At 53.8% G+C, this 17,108-nt stretch overlaps 1 protein-coding gene across 1 annotated transcript in view; it reads right to left on the bottom strand.

Annotated features, from left to right (window-relative positions):
- Nucleotides 1–13,584: 13,584 nt before the first annotated feature.
- Nucleotides 13,585–17,108, bottom strand: part of Sbk1 (SH3 domain binding kinase 1) — a 50,588-nt gene continuing 47,064 nt past the window's right edge. Inside the window, exon 4 of the mRNA XM_026392090.2 lies at nt 13,585–17,078. Coding sequence (XP_026247875.2) covers nt 16,245–17,078 — 834 coding nt within the window. The 3' untranslated portion in view covers nt 13,585–16,244. The remainder of the gene's footprint in view (nt 17,079–17,108) is intronic.

The raw sequence follows: 17,108 nt of genomic DNA, 5'->3' as shown, positions 1-17,108 counted from the left end.
GGCTGGCTGAGCCCCTGCAGGGACCCTAGGTCTCCATGAGGGTGGTGGCCTGCCCTGGGCAGCCCAGGGGTCCTGGACGGAGATGCCCCTCTTGGCCCTGCACTCACCAGCCATGTGCCCCAGGGCGAGGCCTTCACCCTGCTGAGCCTCCGTGTCCTCATCTGAAATCGGGGTTGTCGGAGGCTCAGAGGCTCAGAGCACGGGCCACAGCCTGGCAGGCTGCAGAGTGTGCGTTTGTGGCCTTTGTGGCCGCTGGTAATTTGAGACTCTGCTGTTTCTTACCACCTCCCACAAATGCAGCTGAGAAAGATGCTGGAGGCCCCAAACTGCCGGCTCCAAGGACCGTGTCAGGTGTGAACAGGGCCTGGGAGGAGGGGCCGGCGGGGGACAGGGCTGCTCCTGCCGGGGCCAGAGAAGAAGGAGTGATGGAAGGGACCCGGTGGGGTTCTGAAGAGCAGGAGCTCCTCTTCTCTGCCTCTCCTTGTCCAGGGGACAGACAGCCTGGGGTGCAGAGGGAAGGGAAGGAAATACAGAGACGGTCCCCCAAGGGACCCAAGGAGGTGAGGTTTGAGGGAAAGAAAGACCAACAATCCTCTTCCTAGAAGGGGTTTGCTGGGTCAAATCTTATTTTACTTTTTGGTACTCGAGATTGAACCCAGGGCTGCTTCATCACTGAGCCACATCCCCAGCCCTTTTTATTTATTTTTTTATTTTGAGACAGGGACATGCTAAGTTACTGAGGCTGGCCTCAAAACTGCGATCCTCCTGCCTCAGCCTCCTGAGCGGCTTGAATTACAGGGGTGCACCCCTGTACCCAGCTTGGATCACATCTTTATGGACAAATCCAACCCCATGGGTGGACTGCCAGGTTTGGCAAATAAAAATATTTGGAACAACATACTTAGCAGAAAGCCTTACTGGTTGGTTATCTGACGGGCACATTGAATGCAGTCTCCCAAGTTCTATCTGACAGGGCCAAGAGTTGGTGGGAGGGCATTTCTGGTTGGGGATGGGATAGCTCATGGCCTGTGCCTGGAAGGGAGGCCTTCTAGAAGTTTCTGCAGGCTCCAATGGGGATGCAGAAAGTAGCTGGGAGGACTTGACCTTGAAGCTGAGGGCTGCCACCTAATCCAGCATCATGCAGGAGGCCTGAGGAGCCTTAGCAACAGCAAAAAAAAAAAAAAAAAACAGAAGAGAAAATCCTCAAGCTGCAAGAGAAACCACAGCTCCCGCCTGCCCTCCACCTCCGCCGTGCACAGAGGCAGGTGGGAGGGGGGGAGCAGCCTCAGCCAGGCCTGCTCCCTCCCTCCCCCACCCTAGGCTGGCTCCAGCCTGCAGCCTGGGTCCCAGGGCCACCCCAGGACAAGCCATGGGGGACCAAGGAACACAGGTGGTCGCTGCAAAGAGACGGGGTCTCAGAATCTTGAGTGTGCCTGAAAATCACCAGTTTGGACTGAATTTACCAGAATTGATTCTGTTCAGATGGGGGGGGTCCAAAGTTAAAAATAAATATATGTTTGGTTGAAAAAATAGGTTCTACAGTTCCCTCCCCTCCTGGATCCCGTGGAGTATCACCTTGCTCTATGTCCAGCGCTGGGCATGGCTCAGGGACAGGGGACTGGCTGCCAACAGGTCCTCAAGGACCTGGCATGAGCAGGAGGGGCCCTGAGAAGAGCTCCTTGTGACCAGCCCAGATGTGGGCTGACCTACTGGGCGGCGGGGACAAACCCTCTGTTCTTATTTAACCAACTGAGGACAGGCCCAGCTAAGTGCTCAGACACATGAACCCAGATAATCGCCCTGAGGGCCCTTGGAGGCCCTTGGAGGTCTTTGGAGGCCCTTGGAGGCCCTTGTGTTGCTTTCCTGGTTTGACCCACAAGAGCACCAAGTCGTGGAGGTTGCGTGGCGTCCCCAAGGTCACACATGGGGAGGCTCCATGGCCTGACCGTTCAGACAGGGAGGGGTCTGGTTGCCACGGTGACCACCCTTGGCCTTGTCCCCAACGTCCTCTCTGTTGGTCCCTGTTATTTCTTCGCCCAGCTGTTAGGTCCCAGGTCTGCGGATCCCGGGACTTTCGTTCAAGAAAACCAGAAAGGACGTTCTGAGACGTCCTCTGGGCAGGCCCTGTGCTGGGCCCCAGGAACAAACCTGGGAACATGGACGTTTCCTCCTCCCTCGCAGAGCGCTGGGTCCAGAGGGGAGAGAGACAGGAGCTCTCCAGCCCACCCCCCCCCTGCACTGGCTCTAGGGGCCAGGCGTCCTCAGGGTCCCCCGGGGGTCCTGGGGGAAGCAGTGAGATACAAGCAGGTGGCCGCTGGTCTCTCCCTCCCTCCCAGGACTCTGAGATGCCACTGCCCCGTCTGGGGGTGAGAAGCCAAGCTCAGAGGGGTCCACGACTTGCCCTGTTACAGGAAGCAGCAACCTTGGGATTCAAATCTGGGACAGCCGCTTGGGCTCTAGGCCCCATCCCAGGGGGCTCCCCAGAGGAGGTGACACCCCTCTGAGTTGTCCAGCAGGGACGGGTCTGGAGGAGGAGGAGGAGGAGGAGGGTGTGGGGCCTATGAAGGTCTGGAGGCCCCAGGCCGGCACGTGGCTGGTGGCTGCAGGCAGCTGCGCGTGGCCTGGAGCTCATGTGGGGGCAGAGCTGGTGTCCCCACCTCGTCCCCAGAGGTGGCCCTGCTCGCCATTCTCGGTGGCTGTGTCTGGCTTGGGCCCAAGAAACAGGACAAGACCCAGCACAGGGCCTGGCCCCGCCCAGCTGCGTTGTGCTGGAACACTAGTCCCAGCAGGGCCAGGGAGGGACAGGATCCTGGTGGACAGGGCGCCCCGGGCGGGATCCTGTCCGTCCAGCCACTGTCCGCCCAAGCGCAGCACTCGTCTTCCCCTTGGCTGGCTGTGTGACCTTGGGAGAATGACGTGCCTCTCTGAGCCTCAGTCCCCACTTCTACAAAATCGGGACCAGGGTGCCTCTGGGGCTTGGATCAGGATTGGCTGTCTTCCTAGGCACAGAGGCCCGGAGGTCCCCTGACCTCGAGGCAGCGTTATCTGGCAAGTTCTCTGCTTTCTCTTAAGGTGGTGGCTGCCGCAGTCTGGCTGGGCACAAAATCACGAGCCACCACACACCTTGTAGATTCAAACAGCAACTCTTTATTCTCGAACTGTCACCGGCACTTTACACACACGTTCTGGGGAAATCCACCTCTCCACTGGGCTCTGAATCCCAAATACTCTCTGAATCCCCCAGGACTCAACGGGAACTCAAGGAGCGGGCGCCAGAGGCAGCAGGATACGCCCTACTCCCAGCAGGGTCCACCTTAAACCTGGAACCGCGCCCTAAACCCAAGGATCGCCCTAAACCCTGATCCGCCCTAAACCGGGATCTGCCCTGGTCCTTGAGCAAGGTCACCTTTCAAGCAATGTCACTGCAAAGGACCTGGGTCATGCCATGCGTCCTTCCTACTTGGCAATGGCTCTCAGCAGGTGGCCATAGGGGCTAGTGTCCGCCTGGCCACCTGCTGTCACTTCAGATCAGCGGTGTGACCCTCCCTCACCAGCCCACTGTCAGTGTCACCATGTCACCGCTCTTCAGCTTCAGCCCCCCACAGGTGTCACAGGCGGCTCCCAGCAGCTGGGGGAGGGGTGGGAACTAAGGAGCGTGACTAAGACAGGAACCTAAAGCGCACTTTCCTGGAGGCCTCCCCCAGAGAGGTGGGTTCTTTCTCTCTGGCTCTGGTGGGTGACTCATGCGGGGGCAGGTACGGAAGGTGCCGGGACCCGGGGGTGATGCACATCCCTCCCTCTCAGGAAGCTGCTGGTGCTGTGGGCCATGGAGGGCCAGTCGGGTCCTCTGGATTCTGAAGGTCGGGGACTAGGAATTCCAGCAGGGTTGCTTCCTAGCTGTGTGACCCTGGGCAAGTCACTGCCTGTCTCTGTGCTTCATTTTCTCTGTCTGTATCAGGCTAATCCCACATCCATATTCCAGCACTAAACCTGTCCTCTTGTGCTGTGTTTGGAGGACTCCCCACCTCGGAGACCTAAGGTGATGGGTGCAGTGGTCCGGCCTGTGATTCTAGCAACTCAGGAGGCTGAGGCAGGAAGATCTCCATTTTGTGGCCCGCCTGGACAACTTAGTGAAACCCTCAGCAACTTAGCAAGACTCTATCTGTGGGGTAGGGAGAGAGCCAGGAGGAGACGTTTGTGGAATATCTGTTCTGAGGCCTGTTGCTTTATTTCAACCTCACACAAACCTATTTTGCAACTGAGAAATCCAGTTCCCTGCAGGTACCAAGTCACTGAGGGCCATGCCGGGGCAAAGCTGGTCTCCAAACACTGACCTGTGCTTCTGCCCCCAGAGCCTGTGTGTGAGTCCACACAGCTTTACCCGGTCAATAGAACGGCAGGCATTGAATGAAATGGGTCTTATTTTTCTTGCAAAGAGAAAAAAGAAGAGCGAAGGAGAGAAGAGCCGTGAATTGGCTCCAGGGTCTCCTGTCCTTGCAGGTTCCAGTGACAGTCTGACCTGCTCTTGTGCCAGGAGTCAGTCCTGAGGAGAAGGCCCCTGTCCCTTGCCCTTCAGCCTTGGTGACTTGGATGAGTAAGTTAGAGACATATCTTGACTCGGCTCCTGGGTCCCTTCTGTGTCTCTTCACCTGGTTTTACGTTGCAGGCTATTTTGGTACCTATAACATGATTCGTAAGGACACCAGTTCCTGATGATTCATTTCAAAGAGGAACTTAAGTACCATCGGATAAAGTGGTAAAAATAATGGTGATTCCACTACTGTCCCGTATAACTAATTAGACCAATGAAAAAAAAAAGAGAGAGAAGAGATTTAAAATAAATAAATAAATAAATAAAGGTGATTCCAAGGTTACTTAAACTCTTCTGGGCCACCAGAAAAAAATGGTAACTCTCTGATTTATTTTAGGAAGGCCACGTGAACTTCTGTGACAATCTGATACACAGCAAACCAAAGAACAAATTACAAGGGGGAAAAAACTCCAAAGGACAGGGCTGGGGCTGTGGCTCAATGGTGGGGTGCTCGCCTAGCACACGTGAGGCTCTGGGTTCAATCCTCGGCACCACAGAAGAACTGATGAATAAAATTTTAAAAAAAGTAAAAAAAAAAAAAAGAAGCAAAGGATTGCAGATTAATTTCCCTATGATTTGGATGTAAACTTTTTAAAATAAAATACAAATGTAAACTGGGTGCGGTGGTGCACGCCTGTCATCCCAGCAGCTCAGGAGGCTGAGGCAGGAGGATCGCGAGTGCAAAGCCAGTCTCTGGAAAAGTGAGGCGCTAAGCATCTCAGTGAGACCCTGTCTCTAAATAAAATGTCAAAGAATGGGGCGGGGAGGGGGGTGGTTGGGACTGTGGCTCAGTGGTAGAGCACTTGCCTGGCATGTGTGAGGCACTGGGTTCGATCCTCAACACCACATGAAAAAAAAGTAAGTAAATAAAATAAAGGTATCCATCTACAACTGAAAAAAAAAGGGGCTGGGGATGTGGCTCAGTGGTTAAGCGCCCCTGGGTTCAATCCTCAGGACACACACAAAAAAGAACAATTGTAAATCCAAAAAATAACATATCTGAAGCAAACAGGGTTTATTTCAAGAATGATCAAGTAATTGATCAACATAATTGTATATTTCACACTAAAGGAGAATAACTGTATGACCTCAGTAGATGTTGAGAAGTCAGTAGAGAACTAAAAGTTCTTTAAAAAAAAAAACTCTAAAAAGGAAATAAAAGTAAACAACTTAAATATGAGAAGTCTTCTTCCCCAATATCTAACGGCAAACATCGTTCTAAACACTAACGCCATTTCCTGTAAAATCAAAACAAAACAGTGTCTTGAAGCTTCTATCCAATACATCAGAATGGAAAAAATGAAATATTCACTATTGAAAAAGAAGAGATAATCTGATATTGTTAGAAACCATTGGCTAGAGGTGGAAAAACGCAAATAGATCAGGTGTGGTGGCCTATGTCCTGTAGTCACAGGTATTTGGGAGCCAAGGCAGGAGAATCGCAAGTTGGAGGCCAGCCTCCGCAATTTAGGGAGATTTTGTCTCAAAATAGACAAAAAATGCTGGGACATAGCTCAGAGGTTCAGTGCTTGCCTACCATGTGTGAGGCCCATAACAGGGGCCTTTTAAACCTTAACTAATCCTCCTGCCTCGGCCTCCCAAGTCACTTGGTTTACAGGTGAGGCTGGCTTTGAACTCCCCATCTTGAACATATTTATTTAAATGCCAATACTCATATTTATTCATTCGTTAACTAACATTATGTAAAATTTCACATAGAAAATGTCAAAAACCGACAAGCCACGGAATGGAGGAGAAAGCTCAGAAATGGATCTTGAAATCAATAGGAATTTAATCATAACCGAAGCAGAACTTCCATGCAGTCAGAAGAGGGCAGTGTACCTAATATCAGGTTCTAGCAGGACTGGCTGTTTGGAAAAACAGTAAAGAAATAAAACTGGATTCCGGATGGTGAGGTAGCCCAACGGCAGAGCATTTGCCCCTCATGTACGAGGCCCTGGGTTCGATCCGAAGTACCACAGCCGGAAATATACAACAAAGAAATAAAATTGGTTCAATATCTCACACATATGCAAAGGTAAATCACAGACCAACTAAAGGCTTAATAAAAGTTTTAGAAGAACAATCTAGGCATTATGTCACATGCCTGTAATCCAAGTGACTTGGGAGGCCGAGGCAGGAGGATTGCAGTTTTGAGGTCAGCCTCAGCAACTTATCGAGGGCCTAAACAGCTTAGTGAGACCCTGTCTCAAAATAAAAAATAAAAAAATAAAAATAAAGAGGTCTGGGAATGTGGGTCACTGGTAAAGCACCTCTGGGTTCAGTCCTTATAGCAATAAGTCAAATAGCCCAAAAGAAAAAATGGTTAAGGGTATATAAAGACAGTCCGCGCAGAAGCGGATCCGAATTACAAGTAAATAAAACATGCTTGCTTTCGCTGGTCACCAAGAAACACAAATTAAAGTACCAATGGGTAGCACTTGACACCTCTCAGGTAAGAGAAAATGCACCCTGGTGGCTTCCTCAGGAAGCACCCAATCATGGATTGCTGGTGGGTATGCAGACTGTGGCCAACTAGAAAAAAGATGGATACAGGGCGGAGGGAGTCAAGAGCAAAAGCAAACTAAGGCATTTTGGAAATCAATTTGGTAATAGCCAGTAAAATATTTTTGCAAAGTCCCAAGAAATGTATTTCTTTTTTTTAAAAAAAAATTATTTTTTTTAGTTGTAGTTGGACACAATACCTTTATTTTAATTATTCATTTTTATGTGGTGCAAAACCCAGGGCTTCGCACATGCTAAGCGAGTGCTCTACGCTGAGCCACAGGCTCAGCCCTGTATTTCTTATTCATTTTTTTGGGGGGGGGGATATTGAGATTGAACTCAGGAGCACTCGACCACTGAGTCACGTCCCCAGCCCTATTTTGTATTTTGTTTAGAGACAGGGACTCACTGAGTTGCTTAGTGCCTCACCATTGCTGAGGCTGGTTTTGAACTCATGATCCTCCTACCTCAGCCTTTGAACTCGCCTCCCGAGCTGCTGGGATTACGGCCTGCACCGCTGTTCCTGGCTGGATTTTAATGCTTTACAATGTGACAGAGAAATCACTTGAGTGCAAAAGTAAAGAAAAGCAAAAGATTCTGAAATTCCAAGGTAGCAAGTTTCTCTGGCCTGGGTCCTCCAGAACGAGTGTCTGTCTGTCTGTGGGTGTGGCTCAGGCATGGCCTTGCAGCTGAGTGCTTTGGGGTTCAGGAGAGCAGCCCCGGGCTCTGGGGCTCCAGATCTGCTGGCTCTCATCGCCCCAGGACTGCAGACTGCAGGGAAAGATCACCTGGGGGTCTATGGTCAGGTCCTGGTGCCCAGGAATAGCGTTTAATGGTTCTGGGTGGTGCCTTGGAATCTCTATTATGATGGTTATTTATAAATGATTATAAGTTTTTATTTTCACAAAGCTTTTGGGAACCAGTGCCTCTCGGCTTATTCAGACAGTCAGCTATTCACACAAGAAGCCGCTTCTGGTTTATAATTGGATAATTATCCTTTTCTGGTGCAGCCGTTAGCAGCTCTTTAGGGGTTGGCCAGGGACTGTTTTCTATGTCATCCATTTTTGCCAAGCTTCAAGAGGAGAACCTTTATCAAAAAGCTACACTTTAAAAAAAAAATCAGATGATGTCACGCTCTGCTTAACACCTCCAAGGGCTTCCTCATAGTCTCAGGATGGAATCCAAAGTCCTCAGTGGGACCCAGCAGAGCTGACGTGGTGGGGTCCAGCCTGGGCTCCCAGCAGCCCCCCACACACTCAGTTAAGCTGAAGCCACACAGTCCTTCTCCCAGTCCCCTCCTGGCTTCTCATCTTCAAAATATTCAAACACAGGAGCTAGGGCTGGGGTCGTGCTCAGTGGTAGAGCACTTGCCTAGCATGTGAGAGGCACTGGGTCCGATCCTCAGCATCACATAAAAAACAAATAAACAAAATAAAGGTATTGTGTCCACCTGCAACTTTTAAAAAAAATTAAAAAGACATTTAAACACGGAAGAGTTGAAAGGATGGTGTAATGGTCACTTACACAGCCACAACTGAGATTCAGCCCTGTGTGTTTTGTTGGTGTGTATTTTGCTAAAACATTGAAAATTTAATTGTAGGTACCATGACGCTTAATCCCGAAATACTTCAGTATCTATCTTCTAAAAAATAAAAATGCTTTCCCCTCTAGTCATATGTCATCATACACCCAAGAAAATTAAGAGGAATCCGCTCACATTGAATCAATATTCAAATGAAACCAATTATTCCCAAATTGCATTTTATAGATTTTTTTTTTTTTTTTGTAGTGGGGATTGAGCCCAGGGATGCTTAACCACGGAACCACATCCAAAGCCCTTTTAAAAAAATATTTTATTTACAGAGAGAGTCTCGCTAAGTTGCTTAGGGACTCGCTAAATTGCTGAGGCTGGCCTCGAATTTGTGATCCTCCTGCCTTGGCCTGCGGAGCTTCTGGGATTACAAGGGAGGGCTGTTAGGTGCAGGACGGGCTGAGTCGGCTGTCTGCAGGGCATGCCAAACAAAGTTAGCTGCAGGATGACCTGGCCTCTCAACCCTCTGTCTGGTTCTTTATCAACTATTTGCTTCAAGCCCAAACTCCCAAGCCCCCGCTCAAGACTGAACACTCAACCCCCCCGCTCAAAGCCGAGCACTTAACCCCCTTGGGCCAACAAGGCAGCTTGCAGACCCAGAGACCCCATTAGATTTGGGCTATAAAAACTCCCTCCTGCCGGGCCCCTCTCTCTTTTCTTTCTTGCTCTCTCTGTCTCTCTTGCGCTCTCTCTCTCTCTCTTTCTCTTTCTCTCTTTTCTCTTCTGTTGCACTGCTGCAATAAAGCTCTCTTGGTCGCTCTGAGTGTTGTGGTCACTTTTCTTTCAAGGGCCACGGGCTAGATGTTTGGTTTCTGAACCAGGACCCAAGAAGGTTTACACATGGTAGTTAAGACACTCAGTTAAGCTGAAGCCACACAGTCTTGGGTCTGCTTAGACTCTTCTGGTCTGGTACAGGTACCTGCAGTGGGTTTGGGGACTTGTCAGAAATGTAACTTCGCAGGCCTCACCCCAGAGGACTCTGGGGGAGGTGCCCAGATACCTGTTGCAACCAGCCAGGGCCTTCTTCTTCCTGCCCAGGCTTCAGAAACACGGGCGTAGCAGCCCCTCATCTTTTCTTGCCTCTGCGACATTTACTTTGGAAAGAGACCAGCCTCGCTGTCTGCAGCACACCCCGGGTTCTGCTCTGGCCAGCCTCATGTTCCTCGGTCCTCAGCTACTTGGTGGGTGACGCTAATCAGCAGCCAGGTTAAGGACTGCTGTGACAGCTTTGGGCTGAGCCAGCAGAGCTCTGAGACCTTTTGGGTCCTTGGGGCCTCAGGCATCCAGGGAGCTCCGTGGGCTGGATCCCATTGCTGTCCCCGCGAAGTCACCTGGGTCTCTCCCTGTCAGCACGGACTAGGAATTTAGGGAACTACAGCAAGAGCTGGGCTCACAGGGGACACAGATGGAGGACAGAGGAAGCCGAGCATCTTCTGAGACTGGGTGACACGAGGTATCTGGGAACCCCAGAGGGGGCCTGGCTGCAGGATGTCAGTCTGCAGGTGGCAAAGAGGCCGTGTCCCATTCCTTCCCGGGCAGCAGAATCCAGGGCCAGACTTGTGACCCTGTCACATCCCAAGAGCCTAGACCTCCTCTCAGTTTTCTGGTGTCCCTTATTACCCAGAGATTTCATGTCATTCTTTTTTCTTTTTTTTTGGGGGGGGGTGCGGTACTGAGGCTTGAACTCAGGGGCACTTGACCACCGAGCCCCATCCCCAGCCCTGTTTTTGTATTTTATTTAGAGACAGCGTCTCACTGAGTTGCTTAGTGTCTTGCCATTGCTGAGGCTGGCTTTGAACTCACGATCCTCCTGCCTCAGCCTCCCGAGCTGCTGGGATGACAGGCGTGTACCATTAGCGCCCAGCTCGTGTGATTCATTCATTTTTCATGCATTTAAAATGCGAAATCGACAAAATTAGTGGATATCCACTACATGTTTTTTTATTATTATAATTAGGTGCTGGGAATTGAACTCAGGGTCTTGAACGTGGTAAACAAGTGCTGCACCACTAAGTCACACACCTAGCCGCATCTTATAGTATTCGTGGCATCTCATGGTCCATACTGTAATTGTAATGAACTATAATCCCAAATCCGCCACTTCCAGAAGCGCCCCTCCCCTTTTCCTTTAAGGTCAGAATAAAATGTCTGGAGTCTGCCCTTACTACATACCAAGGAAAATCAAGTCCTTCGTGATCTCGAGGATCCCCGAGGTGGGGTCCCCCTCTCCTGGCTCAGGCAGTGCCTAGTCTTTTTCTTGACTGTCACTAATGTGCTTGGCTTCGGAAGTCACTCTCCTCTTTTTGCCCTTTTTTGGCTCCAAATGGAAACCCCCGGATTCCTGATTGCTCCAAAGCTCCGCTAACTCAAGGTTGGGTGATGAACAATCTCCTTCCCTCAGCTGCCAGTAAATACCTCTAAATTACTTTTCTTCCGCCCACGTTTCCATCCTAAACCAGGCACTAGATGGTATATAGTCTTGGCATTTCTGGGAGAGGGAGGTGCCGTTCGGGGACTCCCCCTCACTGATGTAAATCTAAGTTGAGGAGGCTTCTATTGTGCGAGCCAAAGGCTGAACGGGACCTTCCAGGTTGCTCCTTCCAATATCCCTTGTCTTGGATTACTTATGGGGAAAATTTGCATAGAGCTCAAGGAGCATCTTGGGAAAAAAGGAATCCAGACCACAATTCTTTTTCCTTCTGAAGCTCAATGGTACTGGGAGTTTTGAGGGACTGACTTAGTCCAGACTGGAGACCACAGACAGAAAAGGACACTGAACTCATGCAAGAGGGAACTGGCCATGATCTAGAGGAGGGGACCCAGCCTAAATGAAAAGTCCCAGGAGCACACAGGAAATTTGTCTCCTGTCGTTACAGTGTGTGGATGGAGCTGCAAACCCCTCCTGTCAAGCCATTAACATGGGGTGGGAGGGCAAAGGCTAGGTGTGGAAGGCTATGTGTGGGGATGATACCAGAGTGGCAGACACAGAAGCTGTTCAACAGGAGACCCAGGCCCTCTAGTGGTTAATTCTCGCGTTTTTGGACACATTGAGAGTCCTAAAGAGGTGATGATTTGTTCACCAAGCTGGGGAACCTGCTGTACTGTTTGCATTTGTAGATTTCCTCTCCACCCTCCAATCTGTTGTAAAGGGACAATTGTCCGCAGGTGTCTGTCCTTACTACTGCAGGACAGTGGCAGACATTTTGGAATGAAGGAGTTTTTCTTTAACATATCGTAAGGTCCAATTCTTGGGTAGCAGTCCTCTAGCTTCTGATCTGGTCTGAGTGGTATTTTTTCTTTTTTCCTTTTCCTTCTCTTTTTCTTTTTCTCTCTCCTCCCCCATTCCACAGATCATTATGTAACTGATTTAATGTCTGTTTTCTTCTTTAAAAGGAAACTTCATTTTATTTTTTATTTTTTGGTACAGAGGTTTGAACCCAGGGGCACTTCACCAGTGAGCCACATCCCCAGCTCTTTTATTTTTAGATATTTTATTAGAGACAGGGTCTTGCTGAGTTGCTTAGGGTCTTGCTAAGCTGCTGAGGCTGGCTTTGAACTCACCATCCTCCTGCCTCAGCCTCCCGAGCTGCTGGGATGACCGGCGTGGATTGCCTCTCTGTCTGTTGCTCTCTGAAAACAGTGTTGGGTATTCGTTCATTGATTTGATTACTTGTGGCAAAGTGCCCATCCATCATGCGCCAGGCCCTGTACCAGGCATCGATGGGGTGGTGGGGAGTAGCCGTTTGCCAAGTCCTGTCTCTGCTCTTACGTAGCTTGCGTCCTAGCGAGGAGATAGGGATGACAATATGTGGCTTGGCGGTGGTGGTGTTGGCTGCACGGTGTGTGATGAAGTCAATAAGGACCCGCAGCCCCAGATCCTTTGAACCTTTGGGCAGGGACCCGAAGGGAGGGAGGGTGGGAGAGTCCAAGTTGAAGGTCAAGGCCCTCAGGTGAGGCCATGCTTGGCTGTCCTGGGAACATCGAAAGGCCAACATGGAGGCAGGTGGTACTGGGAAAGGAGCCCGGATGAGGCTGGAAGGCAGCAGGGCCTTCTACCCTGTGGGATCCTGGGGATCCCTGAGAAGACCTGGGCTTTGATGTGGAGAGCTATCGGAGGGTTCTGACGGAGCGACGGGTCTTTTAATAAGTAAGAACCACTCTGGCTGCTGTCCCGTGAAGAGCTTGTGGGGGACTCCAGAGAGAGAACTGTGAGCCAAAGAGGCCATTGCGACAGGCTCTGGTGGTGGGCTGCATCCAGAGCTGCTCTGTTGACACAATAGATAATTAGCCCGTGCTTCCTTGAGTGGACGTTGACTCACGTAACTCCCTTAGCCACCCACTTCCCCGGCTTCAGAACCTCCTTAGGCTTTTGGCCACGTCTGCTGCCCATTGAGCTTCCCACCCCCCGTGTGACCTAAGGTCCAGAGAACTAACTGTCTTTAGCCAGTATTCCTGACGGTTCCAAACCTGATGAGCTTCAGGGCCTGGCCTTGTGATTGGGTAACGTCCATCTCCATCCTTAGATGGCTGCTTTCCAAGCCCGGGGGCCCTGCTCACTGCTCTGTCTGGAGCCAGTTTACCAAAGGTGCTCAATAAATGATCTCTGAGTGGTGGCCAGATGAACTGGCCGGCTCTGTTCTTCAGGACTTTGGCCTGTTTCCTGCCCCGTCTGAAGGTTCCAGGTTGAAGCTGGACACCAGGCTAGGGACGATTCCCTGCCCCTCCCCAGAGTCAGGTCCTCAGTGCCCCCACCCTTGAGCCCTGGCCTGGGGTAGCAGCCCCCAGTCTGGAAATGCCACCTCGAGAGGCCCTTTGTGTCCCTTGCCACCCTGCAGTCGAGACAACGCAGCCACCCAGGGATAATTTTTCTAAACTTTTGTTTATTTTATAGCAATTGTCATGATAAGAGAAGTAGATAACACATTTAAAAACTTTCTCAGGGCCAAAGGGTGCCAGAGTATTTACAAACACATATTGGGGGTTCGCGGGGGCAAGACATGAGTCTGGGGCTCTGGTTCCACCCAGGACCCTGCCCCAGGTCCCAAGCCAGGCTTGAATGCTACCAGCCTGGGGGCTCTGTTCAGCGGACCTGGTGGGGGACCCTCCAGCTGGCCCGTGGCCCCACCTCCCATCCATGGGGCTCCCCACACCCCACAGGCCAGCTCAGAGGGGCCTCTGGGAAGCACCGAAGGACGGGGGCAGTGTGGGAGACACAGGGGCTTGGACAGAGGCCGGGGACGCCCTGGCCTGCCCCGGGGTGGGTCAGAGACCCCCACAGGTGCGCACACACACGTACACATTGTACCTTCACAGAGGAACCGCAAGGGGGAGGGTTTTTTTTGTGATTTTTTTTTTTTGTCTTCTAAGTCTCCATGTCTACGGTGTTATTAATTTTTTGCTATTTTTTGTTTGTTTCTTCAACAATGACATAAACTGAGGTAAACATCTGTGACCAACACCTCTCCTAAGGGGCAAAGGGTCCCAACCCGACCAACAGAGACAGTAGCAGCAGCAGCGGCGGCGGCAACAGGAACCGAGTCCTGGCCCAGTTCCAGTCCTGCTCAGGGTCAGGCGGGTTGCTGCCGCTGAAGACAGAGGGGACTGGGCTACACAGCTACGGTCCCCCCCAGCTCTAACATCCTAGGTACTAGTACGACAAGGGAGGACACTCCCCACAGGATCTCAACAGAGAGGGAGAGGGCGTCTGGCGGGGACGAGGACTGGAGTCTCGCATCCTTGTTATTGCAGGAGATCAGGCTGTCGAGAGGCCTAAGGCAAAAGGAGAAGTGGCTGCTGGGACAGAGGGCCTGGACGGCCCAGGTGGCCGGGCAGTGACGGGGCCTTCTCTGAGATGTGGCGGGGGGTTTGCTACTTACCTGGCGGAGGTGGGCCCCATGCCCTCTGGGAGAGGGGTCTCGAGGATCGGGCGCATTGGGGAGGGGCCGGGCCCTGGACGACACACGCTGATTGTAAACTGGGCAGGGCAGGGGACCGATAGCCCTTTTGCGTGGTGGGACTGAGGGGGTGGGTGGAGATGTGGGGGCTCCAGGCCAGAGGGTGGTTGGTGTCCCCTGTCACAGGCCTGGCCTATCAAGGAGTCCCCTCAAATGCTCCAGAACCCCAGGAGGAACCCTGGTAGAGGCAGCCGTGGCTGGTGGGCAGGGCACTGCCAGGCGGCGGGAGCAGCCTCACCCACGTTGAGGTGATTGCGGGCCCAGCCTCCACAGAGGGCGGGTCGCGGGGAGCTGGCTGAGGCGGGCTCCTTTCCTCTTGGGTCTGCCACCCAGGGGCCCGGACCAGCCTGCAGGTGCCTCCTGGCTGGATTCCCTGAGGGGTGTGGTCAAGATGCAGGCCTGGCCACCCTCTTGACAGCTGCCTGGCGAGGAGGCAGGGGTGCGGAGGCGTCTGGCTGCACAGTCACCGGGAAGCACAGGGCATCCCACACATGTGCTCCACACACCCGCACACACCAGTCACTTACCCTCGAGGGCTTCCACGCCCTCCCGCATGCCCACAGGTGCCCTCCTACCCCTGCCTTCTCCGGGGACGACGGAGGTGGGGGTGGGGTCAGCCTGACCCCAGCAGCAGCCCAGGAGAAATGACTGTTCCAAACTAACTCGCTGCCCCTGGGGTCCCTGCTGAGTGTCCGGGTGGAGCCCGAGGACTGGGAGGATCTGGGAGAGGGTTCTGGGGCAGGCGGCAGGTGCCCCTGCAGAGGGAGCTGGACCTGCCCTGGGCTCCCCTGCCCTTGAGGATGCGGCGGCCCCTGAGACCCCTGCCCTGGAGCCCTTCTGTCCCCCAGAGGTGTAAGGACAGTAATTTCGGGAATAGGGAGAGGGGAAGGACTACCAGAGCACCACCTCAGTGGCTCTGTGGCCAGGGCAATGTCTCCCCTCCTGGGCTCAGGGTTCTTATCAGCAGAATGGGGGTGTAGGGTCACCACTAGATTCTTGGGGCCTGTGCCCGCACATATGTGACATCCAGACTTGTGCTACATTTTCCAGGGGCTTGGCCTCTCCCTCCAGCCTCCCAGGAAAAGGGCAGGATATGCCTGCCCTCTGCTGGATGCCCTCCTCCTTCCCACCAGGACTCGCGCCCAGTCTCAGCCCTACCCTTCAGTCCCTTTCTGTGCCCAGGGTGCAATGGGGACAGAGTGGAGTGGCCAGAAGGGCGGGGACTGTGGGATAATCTACCAGGGTGTGCAAAGGGCCAGGAGCAACTTGTAGGGTTCCCAGGGCTCAGGGAGGTGTGGGGGAGTCTGGCCCGCAAGCTCCCTGGCTCTGGTGTCGGGGCCTCTGAATCCTCGAGTCTGTGGGGTTTGGCTCCCTGGGCCGAGGCCCACGGGCAGGGCCCCGCGGTCTCCTGGTGGCTCTATCACCCGCCCGCTGGACTGGCCGGGTGCCTGGGCCGCCTACTCTACTGCTACTCCCTCCCGCCGCCGCAGCGGCTGCTCCATATCCCGCCGCCTGGCAGAACCGGCTCAGTGCGGACCGAGGGCTGCTCCCCAGCCGCCCGGCTGCGTGCTCGGCGCCCTGGCCCGAGAGCGGCGGGGCCGGCTCAGACGCAGATCTCGATGGCCGTGGCCAGCACCACCTGCCCTTTGCTCTTGTCCGGGCGGCCATCGGTCCTGCCGGGGGGCCCCGGGGGCGCCAGGCCAGCCTCAGGCACCGGAACGGGCACGGGCACGGGCACCGGCACTGGACCGACAGCGGGGGGCGCGGGCCGCGAGCCGCTGCCGCTCTCGGTCAGCACCGTGCGCTTGAGCGGCCCAGGCGCCTCGAGGCGCAGCGGCCCCGCGTTGGGCAGGCGGTCCCCGGGGCCAGGCGGCTTGCGCGCTCGGTGCGAGGGCCGCCGCCGCAGCTCGGACGTGAGCTCGTGCTTGAGGAAGCGGAAGACCTCCTTGGCCGGCCCGCGGCGCTCGGGCTCCAGGGCCAGCAGGCGCTGGAACATGCGCAGCGCCGGCTCCGTGAAGCGGCGCCACTGCGACGGCAGCCCGGGCAGGCGGCCGCGCTGCCAGCGCACGAACTCCTCGAAGAAGGCGTCGGCGCCCGACGCCGCCTCCCACGGGAAGTTGCCGGTGAGCACGCAGAAGATGAGCACGCCGAAGGCCCACACGTCCACGCCCGTGTCCACCGCGAAGCCGTCGGCGCGGCCCGCCTGGCACACCTCGGGCGCCGTGTAGGGGATCGTGCCGCTCACGCGCTTCACGCGGCAGCCCACGCGGCGCGTCATCCCGAAGTCGGCCAGCTTCACCCGGCGACACTCGCGATCGAACAGCAGCACGTTCTCAGGCTTGATGTCGCGGTGCACCAGCTGCCGCCCGTGCATGAAGTCCAGCGCCAGGCCCAGCTGCTGCACGCAGCGCTTCACCGTGTCCTCGGGGAGCCCAACCTGCCAGCCAGGCAGGAGAGCCAAGCTAAG

Source organism: Urocitellus parryii, chromosome 9 (genome assembly GCF_045843805.1).
Source record: "Urocitellus parryii isolate mUroPar1 chromosome 9, mUroPar1.hap1, whole genome shotgun sequence".
In the NCBI taxonomy this organism is placed as follows: domain Eukaryota; kingdom Metazoa; phylum Chordata; class Mammalia; order Rodentia; family Sciuridae; genus Urocitellus; species Urocitellus parryii.
Note: the sequence above shows the minus strand (reverse complement) of the source record. Positions and strands in the feature narration are given on the sequence as shown.